We start from the raw sequence: 16,242 nt of genomic DNA on the forward strand, positions 1-16,242 counted from the left end.
AATCCCTTGACCAGGATGGCCCTTTAGATAACGAAGAACTCGGAGAGCAGCTTCCCAATGAGACACCGAGGAGACTGCATAAATTAAGCCAATACATGCACCGAGTAGCACAATTCAGGACGCGTAATAGTCAAATAAATAAAGTGTCCAATAAGCCGACGATACTGAGATGAATCAGAATACAGGGGTCCATCATCAAGAGCTAAACGCAGATGTTGATCAATGGGTGAAGAAGCTGGTTTGGCTCCAAGAAGCCCAGTCTCAGACAAAATATCCAAGGTGTATTTTCGTTGAGATAAAAACAAGCCATCGCTTCCTCGAGACATTTCAATACCAAGAAAATACTTGAGATGGCCCAGATCTTTCATATGAAAGCAACGACTTAAATATGCTTTAAAAGCAGTAATAGCAGCGGAATTGTTCCCAGCAATAATTAATTCATCCACATAGACAAGTACGTTAGTAGAATTCTCACCTCGTCGCAGGGTAAATAAAGAATAATCAGCATAATACTGTACAAATCCAAAAGCCTTAAGAGCACCTACAAGCTTAGCAAACCAATTACGAGGAGCTTGACAAAGACCATATAGAGATTTATGGAGGCGACACACTTTATCAGGAGAATTAGTCGAATATCCTGGAGGAAGTTGCATATATACTTCCTCATCCAGATCCCCATGTAGAAAAGCATTATGAACATCCATTTGATGTAACTCCCAATCACGAGCGACTACGACTGCTAAAAATGTTCTAACTGAAACCATTTTAGCTACGAGAGAAAATGTTTCATGATAATCCACACCTTCCACTTGTCTATTACCAAGGACAACCAAGCGAGCTTTACATTGCTCAACAGTGCCATCAGAATTATATTTAATTTTTTAAACCCATTTACAACCAATAGCCTTCTTCCCTGGGGGAAGATCCGTAACAGATAACGTGCCATTCTTATCAAGAGCACTAATCTCCTTAGACATAGCTACACGCCAAAAGGGAATACGAACAACTTCAGCATAACTCGTAGGTTCTTTAAGAGTAGTAATCGCCGCCAAAAAATGAATATGATTAGCAGAAAAATTTGCACAAGATATATAATTAGTTATGGGATAAGGCGTACCTGAGGATGTTGACGAGTGAGGAGTGGAGGAGCTGGGGTCTATTACTTCAACAATACTACATACATAATCTTTTAATCGAGTATTAGAAATCCGTGACCGAGCACTACGTCTCACAGTCGCATCAGAGATGTCACTGATAGGTATATGGCTTTCTGTAGCTGGTAATAAAGTTGATAACCCTTCTGAAGAAATGCTGCCAGGTAACCGAGTATTATCGGGCGAGTCACGACCTGACACCGTCTGTACAATAACCCCAGATGAATTACTATGTTCAGAAACTTGAATTAATGGACCACATTTTGAAATGTCACCTTTCCCCACTTTCTGCGTACAATTTCCACTTTATGAAATATCACTTGTCCCCTCATTCTGAACACCTACCCCAGATGAGACAAAAGGGACATAAATCTTTGAATTTTCAGAAATGTTAGTTGTCCCCACATTTTGAACACCCACTCCAGATGAGACAAAAGTCTCTGAATTTTCAAAAAAATCGCTTGTCACATTTTGTGACTTGCTCACCATTTGTGAATCCCCTCTTTTCACGCCTGTTGAGTTTGGAACGCCTGTCACATTCTGTATGCCGATAGAAATTCTATCACTGTCCTCTACAACAACAGGTCCTCTACACCTGCTAACACCCGATGACATGTCCTGTACGCCTGCTACTAGACCAGTATTGTCACTTCCTGACAAACCTTGCATTCTTGCGGCTGGAGCACCACCAGACACCCCCTGTACAACACCCGGATTAGCAGTACTGTCAGATACCAATAATTCTAACTGTCCTGATGAGATCTCCAACCTTGTATCCAAATCATTATGGAACCCTTCATTATTATCATCTAGCGATTCAACACCGTAAGGAAATTTGCTTTCAAAGAAAACTACATCACGAGACACAAAATATTATTTTGTTTCTAAATTAAATAGTCGCCAACCCTTTTTTCCATGAGGATAACCAACAAATATACAACGTCTACTCCGTGGATTAAACTTGTTTCGATCATGGGGGACAACACTTGCGTAACACAAACATCCAAATACTCGAATAAGAGAATAAATATGAGGCTTTTTATGTAAAAGTTCATATGGAGTTTTACCATTAAGCAAGGTAGTAGGCGTCCGATTAATAATGTGAGCCGCACTTAGAATGCATTCACCCCAAAACTGAAGAGGTAAATTTGCTTGAAATCGCAAAGCACGCGCCACATTAAATATATGACGATGTTTGCGTTCTACTCGCCCATTTTGTTGTGGTGTATCCACACATGAAGTTTTAAATTCTATTCCTTGTCCAGAAAAAAATGGAATCAATGGACGAAATTATGTGCCATTATCACTACGAACCTGCTTAACTTGTTTATCAAATTGTGTATTAGCCATAGCACAAAAATTCTGAAAATTCTGCACCACCTCAGTTTTATGTGCCATCAAATAAACCCAAACACAACGAGAATAATCATCAACAATAGTAAGAAAATAGTGTGCACCACAGGAAGACGAAGTAGATACAGACCCCATACATCACAATGAACTAAACTGAAGATGTCAACAGCTTTATTCTCACTAATAGGAAAAATAACACGAGTTTGTTTAGCTTTAAAACAAGTATCACATGGTTCATTGAGAAACTTCTGACAATCAACTTTATTCATACCAGGAAGTAGAGAAACAATCTTATTAGAAGGATGACCAAGACGCATATGCCATAAGTTATAATCTTCACCAGTAGTAACTCGATTTGCCATAATCTGTGCTCCACTATGGAAGATATAGACCCCATCTCGTTCCTCTCCCACACCAATCATCGTCCTCGTAGTGCGGTCTTGTATCACACACAACTTATCAGTCAAAGTGACAATACATTTCAGATCTTTAATTAAACATGCTAATGAAATCAAGTTACAATGAAGATCAGGAACGTATAAAACACGATATAATCTCATATTGTCTCCAAACACCGCAGTGCCTTCACATGGAGCAATTGTGTATGTGCCGTTTGGAAGTTTTACGGAAGAAAAACTTATTTTATATGTTTTACACAAAAACTCTTTACTTCCTGTCATATGCCTTGAAGCCCCTGTATCAAGTATCCATTTACTAGAAAGATTTTCCTTCGAACTCTTCTTATTCGAAGAATTAAAAATATTCACAATAGCTTCCCATTGTGCATCGGTGAGAGTATGAGCAAGTGGTGCTCGATCTTGTGATGAAAGATAACTTCTAGTTGAATTCACATCAATATTCATAAGTGCCGTATTAACAACAACTTGTCCATCTTGTTCATAATTATCGCTATTCAATTTCTTCGAAGAAATCATCATACCCGTATAATTTGAGATTGAATCAATTTTAGGTTTATTTCGAATCTAGCTCAGATGCCATGAAACGACAAGGTAGAGAATTGAAGTTTTGTTATTATCAAAAGCTTGAGTTACAAAACTGGTTTTCCCAGTGACTAAATAGGTAGAGATAAAACAAATCTACACGTAATAACTAACTTTCCTAATTAACAAAATACGCAACCATATATACAATATACACAATAAATACATATCTCCTAATAGTAAGGAATATATAAAGGACAAAGAGTGTACAAGAATTAGTCAGTGTTTTTGCTTGGTACAGTAAGGAATATATCAAGGACAATTACTGTACAAGAATTACAGTCCACAACCCAGCCATATAGATTCAGATTAAAGATTGGACAAACCTGACAGCCAAAATACTCAGGGCATCCAGAATAACAGAGTGAGGAAATAAAAAAAGTAAACTTAAACTGAGAAGAAATTCAAGGCGATTCAATAAACTAATCTCATCTAGTAATAAAATAATTTCATATTAATTACTTGTATTAGCTGCAGCCTAGGGTAGCGAACTAATACATATGCCTTTGATGCATAGTAATATAGATCTCAGCCCAATAAAAATCAGGGAGAATCTAAATGTGAGTGCTAGCAGCATCTGATAGGATGCCACAGATAGCTAAGTTTTCTTTAACATACTCTTTTATGGTATCTACGGGAAGAACTCTATAGTTTTCCAGAATATTACAGTGGCATTACATGTATTACAGTGGTATCTGAAAATAGCCAATATATTACAGTGGCATGGCTTGAACTGGATAGCACTTTTGCCCACCCTATGCACCAAGTCGCTTTATTGTTCTCATTTTTTGTTTATCCAACTCACAATTTTTTTGTTCTGTCTTGAATGAATTTATATATATATCCATCATAACAGCAATTCAATAGGAGAGAAACTAGAACCCCTTTGCCACTTTAAGAAAGATATTAGACTGCCTTTCACGGAGTCGAAGTTTGTGAGTTGCTTAATAATATTAGGAGTAACTATTTATTTCCAGTCTTCTCCCTTCAATTCTAAATCAACATTCCTTCATTTCCATTGTGATTTGCGTCAAGAATTTACAATGGGTCATACCTGGAAATGATTTTTGTTGATATGATATGATGTTCATGGTGTAAATTGCTTATCTGCGAAAGACGTCCTCCTTGGGTATTATTGTCTATGCTTTGTAACAAGTGGGGTGGAGAATGGACCGCTCCTATTTGTTATTGTCTTATTAAACCTTTTTTTTTCTTTTCTTGGAGCCGTTTAAGCTGTCCTTTTTTTTATTACACTGTACAAAATCCTACTATCTTTACTTTATGCGTTCCTTTTTCATCCTTTATAAAATATGCAGTTTCTACTTTGGGTAGCTGACATCTCTCTTTAAATGCAGATTATTCACTCTTTACTTCCTGATCTGTCAAAACAGCAGTCTTTAGTCACTGAAAATGACCCTAAACTTCATGTAGGGGAACAGGTAATTTTTTACAAAAGTTCATGCTCCTGCGTTCTTTACGATGTATTACTCTTTACTGTTCAAGTGTTTGGTGATATTGTTGTTAGGTCAATGTATATCTCTGGAAAATTGCTCCCAGGTCAGTTCATTAACTACATGATATTTGGTATGAGACTTGGCCTACAGAGATGGAAATGACTGAAGCAGATGAGTGTCAGAGACGAAGCATAATTAGCCCCTTCGAGAATCAGGTTCTATTTTTTGTTTGAATTTATGTTACACATCCAATTTATGCTTTTAATGTTCTCTGCTTTAGATGGGGTTGCTGTGATTTTCTGAAAACAATTTTATCATTTGACTGAAGCAGGCTGCCGAGTCTTTTGAGGGTGAAGATAACCAAAATTCAGGGAGTGATTGCTTCCACGTTGAAGACCAAGAGGTTTATTCAGATGAGGATACTGATGCTGATACTGTGTTAGAGGTGAGTAATTTGTGTAGCACTTCGAGTGTTATATTATACATTTCTTACCACCTAATTCAGAGGCTGAGATCTCATCCTTAAATTTCATGCAATAGATTCCCCTTGCAACAGATGCCTCCTTAGTAGAGGGTACAGTATTTTGGGTGTTGTTACCATGACCTGAGTTCAGAACCACCAAAATTCCCATCAACCTATCATATCACCTTGCAGTTGTTGTTTTATTTCAGAAATAAGAGATCGGTTGTATTTTTTAACATTTATAGTACTAACAAATATCAAACTGCTGGACTCTTAGTGTTTATTATCTTCTATTTTCTTGCCGATCCTTTGCATCTCCTCTTGCAGCTGCTCACTGGTAGAACTCCTAAAAGCTAAAATACTTTCTCTAACTGTATCACTAACTGCATCATGCAGAGAAGTTATGGTACATGATTTTAGTTGGAAAAATAATTACAAGAAGTTCATTAGGTGGTGCCATTATAAAAGAATATCAACTGAAAGTTGCACTAGTCAGTGATACACACCATGTAAAAGATGACATCACCAAATATCTATGTTTCAGCAACATAATTCTTTGGTTTCTCTATTTATTTTGTTTAACTATGTTAGTTATCCGTATCTTGACTTGCTTAGTTGTATCATGTATGTGTGTACTCTGTGTTATAATTGGGGTCAGGTGGGGCGCAATGAGGCGGACCTGCAGTGCCAAGCTGCCAAATGATAACCTCCTTACTGTTGAAAGCCTCATCTGGAGTTTATAGCACCCATCCTTGGTCCAATTAACTACCTCTATCTACTTCTTGATTAGCAGGCCATACACGCCTAGCCTACTAACACTTTGGTCTGAGTGTTAGTAGGATGTTACCGAGCTTGGGTAGAGTGGCCAAGGCAAAGCTACTTACATTAGATAGAGCCTCAATAGTCAAATTCTTTTGTGTGTACTAATGGGGTTGTTATTTAGCTTCTTAACGTTAAAATAATGCTTTCAAATTTAGGAGGATGAGGACGTTACAAAGGAAATGATCCGAGATGAGATTCGGAAAATAAATGATGCTCATATAGAAGATGAAGGTACACATTTTTCGTTTCTGACATTGAATTGTTACTAGTTCTTCTTTCCCCGCCTATATTAGTCTATTCCAATATGCAAGTACCTGTCTGTCTTTTCCTTTACCATTTTTTGTTAGATAAAGATATTCCAACATGCAAATGTATGAACAAACTAGGCATGCATCCTAGAATGATTTTTTTATATAATTCCAATCAAAGCAGTTTATGGCAACAATGGTTGCGTTCCGCGGTTTCTCAGTTATAAAATCGAAAATCTATAATGAGATTACAACAATGGTGAAAGAACTCTTCTGTTTGATGAATTCTCACGGCTCTAATAGCTTAGGTTTTCTACTTCTGGTTTGGTGTTTAATTAGGATTTTTATGTTGAGATGAATGTCTTTCCGTAGTCCTAATTTTGTAGGAGGTATAATTTCCTTTGAAGTTTCTAAGTTCTATTAGTTTTGAATCTTTGGTTGCCTATTCAGGACCAAATTGTTTCTAAATACTGCTTATGTAAAAATCTTCCAAGCAAGCCTTGGATTTCTGCTTATGGAGATTTGCTGGAAGGTTCAGCTCTTCTTTTCACACTCCACTCATTCAACTTAGCACATTCCGGTCTCTTGCTAAAGTGAAATTCTAAAGTGGTTTCTGTAGTTTTCCTTCTTCCTTTCCCTCTGTAAATTCAACTCAGTTAAATTAGAAGTATCTGCTCGGTTTAAAACAAAGCTCATGGAGTCAAACTCAACCACAAGACATGAAGACAACTTGGCGGCATTAGATAGATTACTAACATAAAATCATTTCTGCATCAGATACGTAGGTTACTAACATAAACTCATGGTCATAAAATCAAAAGCTGGTTTAACTGTCACATTTAGTCATTTCAGAATACCCAGATGAAGTGGATACCCCTTTAGATGTTTTGGCTAAAGTGCGTTTTTGCAAGTACCAAGGTCTTAAATCTCTTCGTACTTCTGTGTGGAAGGACAAGGTCAGAAGCTGTAACTCCAAGGTTACTGTTTCTCTTGCAGGAATTGATATTTGAACTTCAGTGATATAATTTTTGGTGTTTATGAATAACAGATTCCTCTGCCTCCAGAATATGCTAGAATCTTCTCATTCCATAACTACAAGGCAACACAGAAATACGTGCTTGAAAAGACCATGGACATTGGGCAGTGTGAGTGCGTTCCTGTTGGGTCTTACGCAAGGGTTCACGTACCAGTTGATGTTGCTTTAAGACTCTGTTCTTTGGTGAAGTCAATGCCTGTGGTTGCCAGTGGGCTCTTGGAGCACGAGTCCAAGATGTCTGTTCTCCACTTATGGGTAAGCTCTTCTTTCAATTGCTATTATAGAAATTTTTTGCATGTTTTTTATTGTGAACTCTCTAAATTTCAAGGTATGTTTTCATTGTTACATTGTTAATAGCCAGCGTTCTGATGCAATACTTAGCCTTTCTTTCTGGCAAAGAAAGGAAAAGTTATGTCTCTTCAGTCCTCAAGATTGAATAACGCATGATTTTTCATTGATCCCTAAAAGAAAGAACCAAGTCTCCCCTATCTTAATTGACATCATGTGCATTAACTGTTCTTCTTCGGTTTATTTTGTATCTTATAAGGTTTGTTAAATATACCAATTCATAGTCGGCTCAAGAGAATTTTTTTTTTATGCAGCATAAAGAACACAAGTCATACCAGTTTCCTATCAAAGGAAAGGAATCTCTAGTTTTTCATGTTGGATTTAGGCAATTTGCTGCTAGGTAATTTCTTGAAAGTTTAAGTAATCTCATCGCTCCGTGTAGTTTCTTTCTTCTCGCGGTTTCAATTAATGTTGGAATAATGGCTTATGCAGGCCAATATTTTCTGCAGATAGCATAAACTCAAATCAGCACAAAATGGAGAAATTTTTACATGAAGGACGGTTTGCGATTGCTTCTGTATATGCCCCAATTTCTTTTCCTCCTTCACCCTTGATAGCCTTAAAGATGGGGAATGGAGAAGTTGGCTACCCTGCTGTTGCTGCTAGCGGGTCACTAAAGAGTATTGACCCAGAGAAGATTATACTCAAGAAAATTATATTAACTGGGTGAGTTCATAGTATTCCTGGTTTGGTAGAGCACTTAGCAATGCTTATTATCAGCATTATCACGACAAAAGAATTATTATTTGGAAAGTCAAGAACTTCTACCAATATCACCTGTAGTAACTCATTTTAGTGTCTAGGTGATCAGGAAATCATTAGAATTTGTTGCTCAACTCTTCAGACTCTTCATTTATTAATTCTATATGATTTTCGTTGTAGTTACCCGCGAAGGGTGTCTAAGCTAAAAGCTACAGTCCGCTATATGTTTCATGATCCCAGAGATGTATCACATTTTAAGGTACGTGAAATTTTTCATATGATGTACCGGATATTAATTGTTACTTCTTACTTGGAAGTTCATGGAAACACGGATGTTGATTTGTTTGATGTGGGGGGTGGTGAGCAGCCCGTTGAAATCTGGACAAAGAATGGCGTTCGCGGTAACATTAAAGAATCTGTCGGTACACATGGTAATTATCTGATTTCTCTTGAACGACAGTATTTTTGTTGCGAAATCTACTGTTGCTGCTGATGGGCAGCTAGGATCTCAGGTTTTAGCTCTTCATGGTTTACATATATCTCTTTTTGCTGTGTATTTTGCCAGGAACGATGAAGTGTACTTTCAATCATAGTTTTCAACAACAGGACACCGTCTGTATGAGTTTATTCAAACGTGTATACCCCAAGTGGCCTGAGCATAGATTTCCAATTCTTCTCGATGCTCGAGTGACATGAAGGTTGTGCAGTTCATAAGACATGCCAACTAGCCTCCATTTATGATTTAACTTTAGTATATATTGACTCAAGATTTGTGTTTCATTTTGTGCCTATGTGGTGGGCACTGGGTAGTATCAGATTTTATCATCAAAAAATGCCCTCTTCTTTCCCCCCGTATCTAGATCTCTTAAGCCTATCTGATGGCGAGTGTTTCTTCTGTCACCTCACGAAATAAAAAAAATTAATGAAAGATTCAGCAGGAAACAAGGAAGGCATGACACTGCAAAGTGCAACCACGACTCTTTGATTACCCCATTCAGAGGTTTTGTGTGGACCAAAACACCCAAATCCGTGGATTTTACCCACCCAATCCGCATTTAAGCGGGTGGACACCAACCCGATGTCTCTTGACTTATTGGATGCTGGTAGATTTTTGAAACCTGCAGTTTGGCGAATTGAATACCCGTGGATTTTTGAAGTCCGTAATTCATCACCCATTCATTGGGCACCCGTTTTTTTTTTTTTTTAGAGAGAGAAGTTACTATAGGGAATTAGTAGATAATATCTAGTTTCTCATTAAGATGCACCTCGAAGAATTCAACAGGTATCGATTTAGGATATGTTAGTTCTGGTTGGTGGAGAGACGTTATCTTGGTTTTAAAACTAAGTTGTATATTATCCTTATTAACATTTATCGGTGTTGGTTTATTTTTCTGTAAAATTCGCAAATCCACCCGTATTCGGTCCGTTTACCCGCGAGTATCGAATTCGACCTGTAATGGAAACTCAAATCCGGCATTTAGATGGATTGGATGCGGGTGATACCAAATTAGCACCCGCCCATTCATTGCTCACCCCTAACTACGAGGTTCAGGGTGATAAGGGGTGTCATAGGTAGATAAATTACATAGTTACCCCTGGTTAGATTATTTATTTACTTTTTATATTATTATTATTCTTTTCCTTTATTTCTCTCTATACATCATCTTTCGGTTAATTTGTATTCCGATGAAAAACTTTCTTTTTAAAAAGGATTTTATCTTCTACCTCTCAATGAAAGATTTGAGGAAGAATATACGTTCTCGTGATTTATATCCAAGGGTCAATTCAAAATTGAAAATTGGATTATGGAATACGAAGCATAATTATTTTTTTTAGTTGGATCGAAACTTCCAATTGATTGAGTATGAATTAGAGGGTCCATGGATGAAGAAAAGAGCGTATTTCAATCGCAACAAGATCTTCCATTTTTTTCTTTGTATAATGGAAATTGAAGCGAAAATTCGAATACTCACTTGGTTTCAGTTTTCATCGTTTTCGATAAAAGTTAGAAATTCTAATTGTTTCTCAAATCCGCGAGTTAGTGAAGAAGGAGTTGAAACAGAAATCAAATTGACTGAATTTGGAGATTACAATCGAAATGTACAATCGAAAGTATTTACCACATACTCATGTTTATCTTTTTATGTTTGACTGATAGATTAGGTTTAATCGAAAAATCGAGAATTTTACGACAGTTACAGAGTGAAGTTCGGGTAACGAGTTATCAATCGAACTGTTCATTGTTATTCATTATGACGGGTGTTGATGAATAGTTTGGACGATAATTAAGAAAACAACACTAAGTTGGGTGTTGATGAATAGTTCGGCCGATAATTAAAAAAACAACACTAAGTTTGATTGTTCCATTTTTTTGTTTGAATCTGACGAATCTAATTTCGGGTGGTAACTTGTCGGCCAAACCTAGATACATTTTCTAGGTTTAGCTGACAAGCTATCGATCGAACCCAATATGTTGTAAATAAATTAAAATTAATTAAAGTATATAATGGATAACATTAGTTTCACCATTAACAAAATATGTGGATAAGTACTTCTATTTTGGTATTATTCAATATGCCCATTAAATTTTGAGTATGCTCAAAATAGGACTCTTTGTCTTACATAAATATGGGTAAGTTTTATTCCTGTTATCATTAATCCGCTGGCAGAATGCGGGCTTTGCACATAAGATTGTTCTTAATTTATGCTTGGTCATTGTTTTATAATGCTAAGTTTTCTAAATGCCATTGACTTCTATCAAAAAGGCGTAAACCAAATTAGGTTTCTTCGCATATTAGGATTGGGTTTTATGCAATGAGAATTCTAGCGTGGAATGTGCAAGGTATTGCAAATAATGTCACCAAAAAGCAACTCAGAAATCTAGTTACAATTCAAAATCCGGATTTTATTTTTCTCTCTGAGACAAATATTGATAATGATAGGATGATAGATATTGCTCATTCTTTATATTATTATAATAATGTTTGTTTTGATAGAGTAGGATTGGCAGGTGGACTAATTTTGATTTGGAAAGATGAGATTATCTGTGATGTTCAAGATGTCTCTAACAATATGATGCATGCAGTTGTTAAGCTACATCCTAATAAACCTGAGGTGTTGATTACTTTTACGTATGGTTCTACATATTTTGATGTCAAAAAAACCCAATGGAACTTTATGCATGAATTAGCTAGTAACATAGAACAACCTTGGATGGTTATAGGGCATATGAATTTTCATTTGTATGACTCTAGAGATAATGAGAATTCCTGGGTACAAAATAAAGTTGATCAATGTGGTTTAATGGACTTAGGATATGAGGGTAGAGCTAGACTTTACTTGGTCGTGTAATGAGTTTGGAACGGTCTCTAGGAAAATTGATTTCGCATTAGTAAATAATGACTGGTGCATTCATTTTAACCATGCCAAGTTTTTGCATTTAGGTCAACATTCATCAGATCATTGTCCTATTATGTTGTTATCAGACTCAACCCCTGAATCCCTTTGGAGACCTTTTAAGTTTTTAACATATCGGATAGATAGAAACCTGAATGAAGATACGAAAACTTTTAGCACAATTGGCATCAAAAAAATTTAAGATAAATGTCATTCTACGAAAAACGCTGTAAAATATTCATACGATATCCATGTTGAGTTGTTTACCTTAATTATTACAGAGGGGACCAATTATCTTGTGCGAAAATTGCATTGGATTTGGAGCTTGTTAGGTCAGTCAAACTCGCCTACATATTAGTTATCAGGAATCGCGTTTAAATTTTAGTGGAAATTGAATAATTGTCCCTACTTTTGATGGGCCTTCATAAATATCCCTAACAGACTTCACAAATATCACTGATGGCAAAATTGAAATTTTAAAAAAAAAGAAAAGCATAAAGACTATAATTTCTCTTTTAATATTCCATCATCGTTCCTTCTTCTTTAACTTACAAAACTTACAGAACATAAACTCTATCTCTCCTATACCATCACCGTCTCTACTGCCTCCACCACAACTAGCACCACCACCTCCGTTACCTCCGCCACCGCTATAAACAGATACATTACGGTTAATATGTTCTGTTGTTGTTAAATCTAAACTGAGAGATCGAAGAACGGAAGGTGAAATTAGGGTTCCTGAGATAAAATTAAGATTAAGATCGAGTTAGATTAGCAAAGAAGATGAAGGATCTGTTCGATTTGGGTCAGTTGGTGATGGGAACTGTTGGTGCTATTTTAATGGGGTTTGAATCTGTGTTCGAGATCGAGTTGAACAAGGTACAAAATTTTGATGGGGATTGCATTGTTTCTCTGAATAAAGAGAAGAAGGAGTTGATTCAGTATACAATCGATCTGAAAATGGTGGTGAAGTCGAGATGCTGGACTTGGAATGTGATGGGCTTATAATTGAGATGTTTCAGCATTTTCTAAAAGCCATTAGGTAATAAAGTCTCAAAACTCTTTTCTGTTTGGACTTCCATCCAGTGTCATGTTTATGATTCTAATTGGGTTGCCACTGTTTGTTTAGTGCGGTAAACTGTGTTCACATAAATACCTAAAAATGTTATTATAATGATAATTATTTACATAATTGCTTTAGAAGACTCACAATTGCTTTTAGTTACCAATCTTCTTATATTATATTTTGAGCTTATATTATATTTTAAGTTTGTATATGAATCCAAAGCAGGGACAAACTATAATTTTTTTTGGAACAAAAAAAAAGAAAACCTTCAAGTAATATGAAACTTGTAAACACCAAAAACCTTATCTAAACTGGTAGCTAGCTCATCTAGTCATCCCTGTTCCTCAAAAGTTTTTTTTTCCGAAGAAAATGTTATATTAAATAAAAAGCCTTTACAAAGTATAAAGGATATCACTCACATAAGATCTTCCCAACTGCTCCAAATGAGACTAAGGGTAACAAATTTGAAAGCATTGGTGTCACAAGACCATAAGACTACAAGCTGTTTTACAAGATTAATTGTCTCCATTGTGCTTTTATGACGACCACCAAACACTCTCCCATTTCTCTCCTTCCACAAAGTCCAACAAATAACATAATGAATAATTTTCCATATCTCTTTACCTCAACACATTCGTCGACCACGCTTCAAACAAATGAAAAAGAGTTCTCGCCATAGGCCATGAAACCTTGAAAGCCTTAATAAAAATAATCCCCAATTTCAAAGGAGTAAGAGCAATGCATAAACATATGATCATACGTCTCCTCTTCGTCATTGCAAAGAACACACAAGTCACTTTCAATGCCCATGCCACGATGTGCTAACATGTCTCTAGTCGGAAGAGAATTATGAAAAGAAGCCCAAAGAATGAAACTAACCTTGTTCGGGATATATCCTTTCCAGAGGTATTTATCAAAACTACAAGTATCGTAGTTACCTGACAGGGCTTCATAACACTTTTGAGCACTGAAATCTTCCATAATAACCAATTCATCATCTTCTGCCACCAACATCGGTATAGTAGAAACGTCATGTCTAAGCAAATCCCATTCCAGCTGCTCATTCGCATTCAAAAACCTCCTGACAATCATATCAGCAAAAGTTGCGTCCTTCATTGTAGCGGCTTTGTAAACGACCGAAAATAAGTCTTGCAATCTTCCTCCATCTAACCATTTATCCTTCCAGAACCTGATTCCTATGCCATTGTGCACTGTAAACTTGGCCATGTCTTGAACTATGGGAACCATATTCACGACATTCTTCCATAGACTTCTACACTGAGGCTTTCTATCGACATCCGGTAATAAAAACTCCGTGTTCCTCTTGAATTTATGGTTAACTATCTTCCTCCAGAGACTGTTTTTGTTCTTCGAGTATCTCCAAATCCACTTTATCAGTAAAGATTGATTGGTAGTCCTTAGAACTTTAACTCCTAACCCTCAATTTTCTTTAGGAATGCATATTTTGGTCAAACCAACCCAAACTAATTTCCTTCTCCCTTCCGAAGCACCCCACAAGAAGTTACGCATAATCCGCACCATCTTTTTCTCCACACTAACCGGAAGATGAAATAAATACAAGTAATATATTGGTAAACTCGCAAGACAACTCTTGATAAGAATAAGCCTATATGCTTTATTCAATTTGCTTTTCTTCCAAGTCGCCAACTTCTGCTCCATTCTTACTAAGACATACTCCCAAACCGTAGTACTTCGCCGATGTTCACCAATTGGCATCCCAGATAAGTAAAAGGCAATTTTTCCGTCTTGCATCCAAGCTCCCTAGACAAAGCATCAATCACCGTATCATCCCCAAGACTTATCATTGTGCTTTTGTTTAGATTCAGTTTCAACCCAGTAATTGATTCAAATACAACCAAAATGATTAAAAGTATTCTCACTTCATCCACGCTTGCACCAATGAATAAGCGTATCATTAACAAATTGAAGATGAGAAATTATAGTACCATTTTTGATGACTTGGAACCCAGAAAGCTGACCCATGTTCCTCAAAAGTTAATGCGCCCCAAGAGGTCACGGGTTCAAAAAAAAAAAAAAAAAAAAAGGTTTGGCTGATAATTAATAGTGTCTAATAATACATAAGATTTCTAATTTCATCTGTATCAAAAACATTAGAGAGAATGCTAGACTTCGGAGCCTTTTGTTGCAATTTGGAGGACATATGCTGAAGATTTTTTATCCTTGCTTCTTTAGCCATGTAGTCTGCTGCTGAATTGTAATTCCTTCATATAAATTTAACCTGTGCTTGAGGAAGTTCTTGCAGAATTACCTTGATTTCCTGTAAAGTGTTCTCGGCTGACCAAGATAGGTTGTCACTCATCATATTGATATTATAAATTAGAGTTTTGCAATCCGAGACTATTGAAACGCTTGATAATAAGTTTCCTTTCATCCAATTCACTGCCTTTAACAAGGCTATTGATTCCGCATGTAGAGCTGAAGATGGCTTCTCCGAACCCGCCGACACGTGCATAAAAGACTCATGGTCTACGGAATAAAGAATAAAAGCAAAACCCATAGACAAGTCTTCTTTTGTGAATGAGGCATCTACGAATATTTTCCAATATGATTTTAAGTCAGACCACTTATAGTTGACCGGCTCCACCTTTTTGAGATTAATTCTTTGTTGCAATGTTTTTGATGGTATAGATTGTAGGAATCTGTTTATCTGGTTGATCAGATCAATTGGGTTAGGAGATATCTTCTCAAAAACTACCGAGCATCTGTATTTCCAAATGAACCAAAGAATGGTGGCTATTTTTTCTACTAGGTTAATTGGATCGTTTACTAATATCCACCCTTTAACCCAGTTATCCACAGTATCGGTAGCTCCCATTGAATTAAGCCTGTCTAGTGAAAAACCAAACCAAATAGCTCTAGTAAATGGGCAAGATCTGAATAGGTGGTTGTCCGTTTCGTGAACTTGTGCATCACACAGCTGGCATTTAAGATTAATCTCTTTGTTATGAGCTCCAAGTCATGCCGAGGTAGGAAGAGCTTTCTGAATTAATTTCCAGATGAATAATTTGATTCTTGGAATCGCTTGAATTTTCCATATTTTTTCCTAAGGGAAATCAATTAGAGTATTATTATCTTGAACTTGATGTATTAAGAAGTTATAGATGTTTTTTGCAGAGAAATTTTCAGTATGATGATGTTTCCATCTCATTTTGTCATG

At 36.4% G+C, this 16,242-nt stretch overlaps 2 protein-coding genes across 2 annotated transcripts; one reads left to right on the plus strand and one right to left on the minus strand.

Annotated features, from left to right (window-relative positions):
- Positions 1-881: 881 nt before the first annotated feature.
- On the minus strand, positions 882-3,445 carry LOC113311978. Its single transcript, XM_026560757.1, has 3 exons — positions 2,638-3,445; positions 1,500-2,005; positions 882-1,442 (listed from the first exon to the last, which is right to left on the minus strand). The coding sequence occupies exons 1-3, from the start codon at positions 3,443-3,445 to the stop codon at positions 882-884; spliced, it is 1,875 nt and encodes a 624-aa protein (XP_026416542.1).
- A 1,460-nt stretch (positions 3,446-4,905) lies between these two features.
- On the plus strand, positions 4,906-9,436 carry LOC113308317 (pre-rRNA-processing protein TSR1 homolog). Its single transcript, XM_026556796.1, has 11 exons — positions 4,906-4,947; positions 5,113-5,177; positions 5,294-5,407; positions 6,403-6,478; positions 7,348-7,451; positions 7,544-7,786; positions 8,134-8,219; positions 8,312-8,545; positions 8,762-8,840; positions 8,949-9,012; positions 9,147-9,436. Exons 2-11 carry the CDS (start codon positions 5,115-5,117, stop codon positions 9,275-9,277), a joined length of 1,194 nt encoding a protein of 397 aa, XP_026412581.1. The 5' UTR covers positions 4,906-4,947; positions 5,113-5,114; the 3' UTR covers positions 9,278-9,436.
- Positions 9,437-16,242: the final 6,806 nt, after the last annotated feature.

Source organism: Papaver somniferum, chromosome 9, assembly GCF_003573695.1.
Source record: "Papaver somniferum cultivar HN1 chromosome 9, ASM357369v1, whole genome shotgun sequence".
Lineage (NCBI taxonomy): Eukaryota > Viridiplantae > Streptophyta > Magnoliopsida > Ranunculales > Papaveraceae > Papaver > Papaver somniferum.

What these genes read in the sequence shown, in the direction of transcription:
- LOC113308317 (XM_026556796.1), top strand. Translation starts at nt 5,115, where the DNA reads ATGGAAATGACTGAAGCAGATGAGTGTCAGAGACGAAGCATAATTAGC. An exon ending in ATGCTGATACTGTGTTAGAG is followed by an intron (nt 5,408 to 6,402) that starts GTGAGTAATTTG and finishes TTTCAAATTTAG; the next exon opens with GAGGATGAGGACGTTACAAA. An exon ending in GAGATGTATCACATTTTAAG is followed by an intron (nt 8,841 to 8,948) that starts GTACGTGAAATT and finishes GGTGGTGAGCAG; the next exon opens with CCCGTTGAAATCTGGACAAA.
- LOC113311978 (XM_026560757.1), bottom strand. Translation starts at nt 3,445, where the DNA reads ATGATGATTTCTTCGAAGAAATTGAATAGCGATAATTATGAACAAGAT. An exon ending in AGTTCATTGTGATGTATGGG is followed by an intron (nt 2,006 to 2,637) that starts GTCTGTATCTAC and finishes CTCGTGATGTAG; the next exon opens with TTTTCTTTGAAAGCAAATTT. An exon ending in TCCCTTTTGTCTCATCTGGG is followed by an intron (nt 1,443 to 1,499) that starts GTAGGTGTTCAG and finishes AATTGTACGCAG; the next exon opens with AAAGTGGGGAAAGGTGACAT.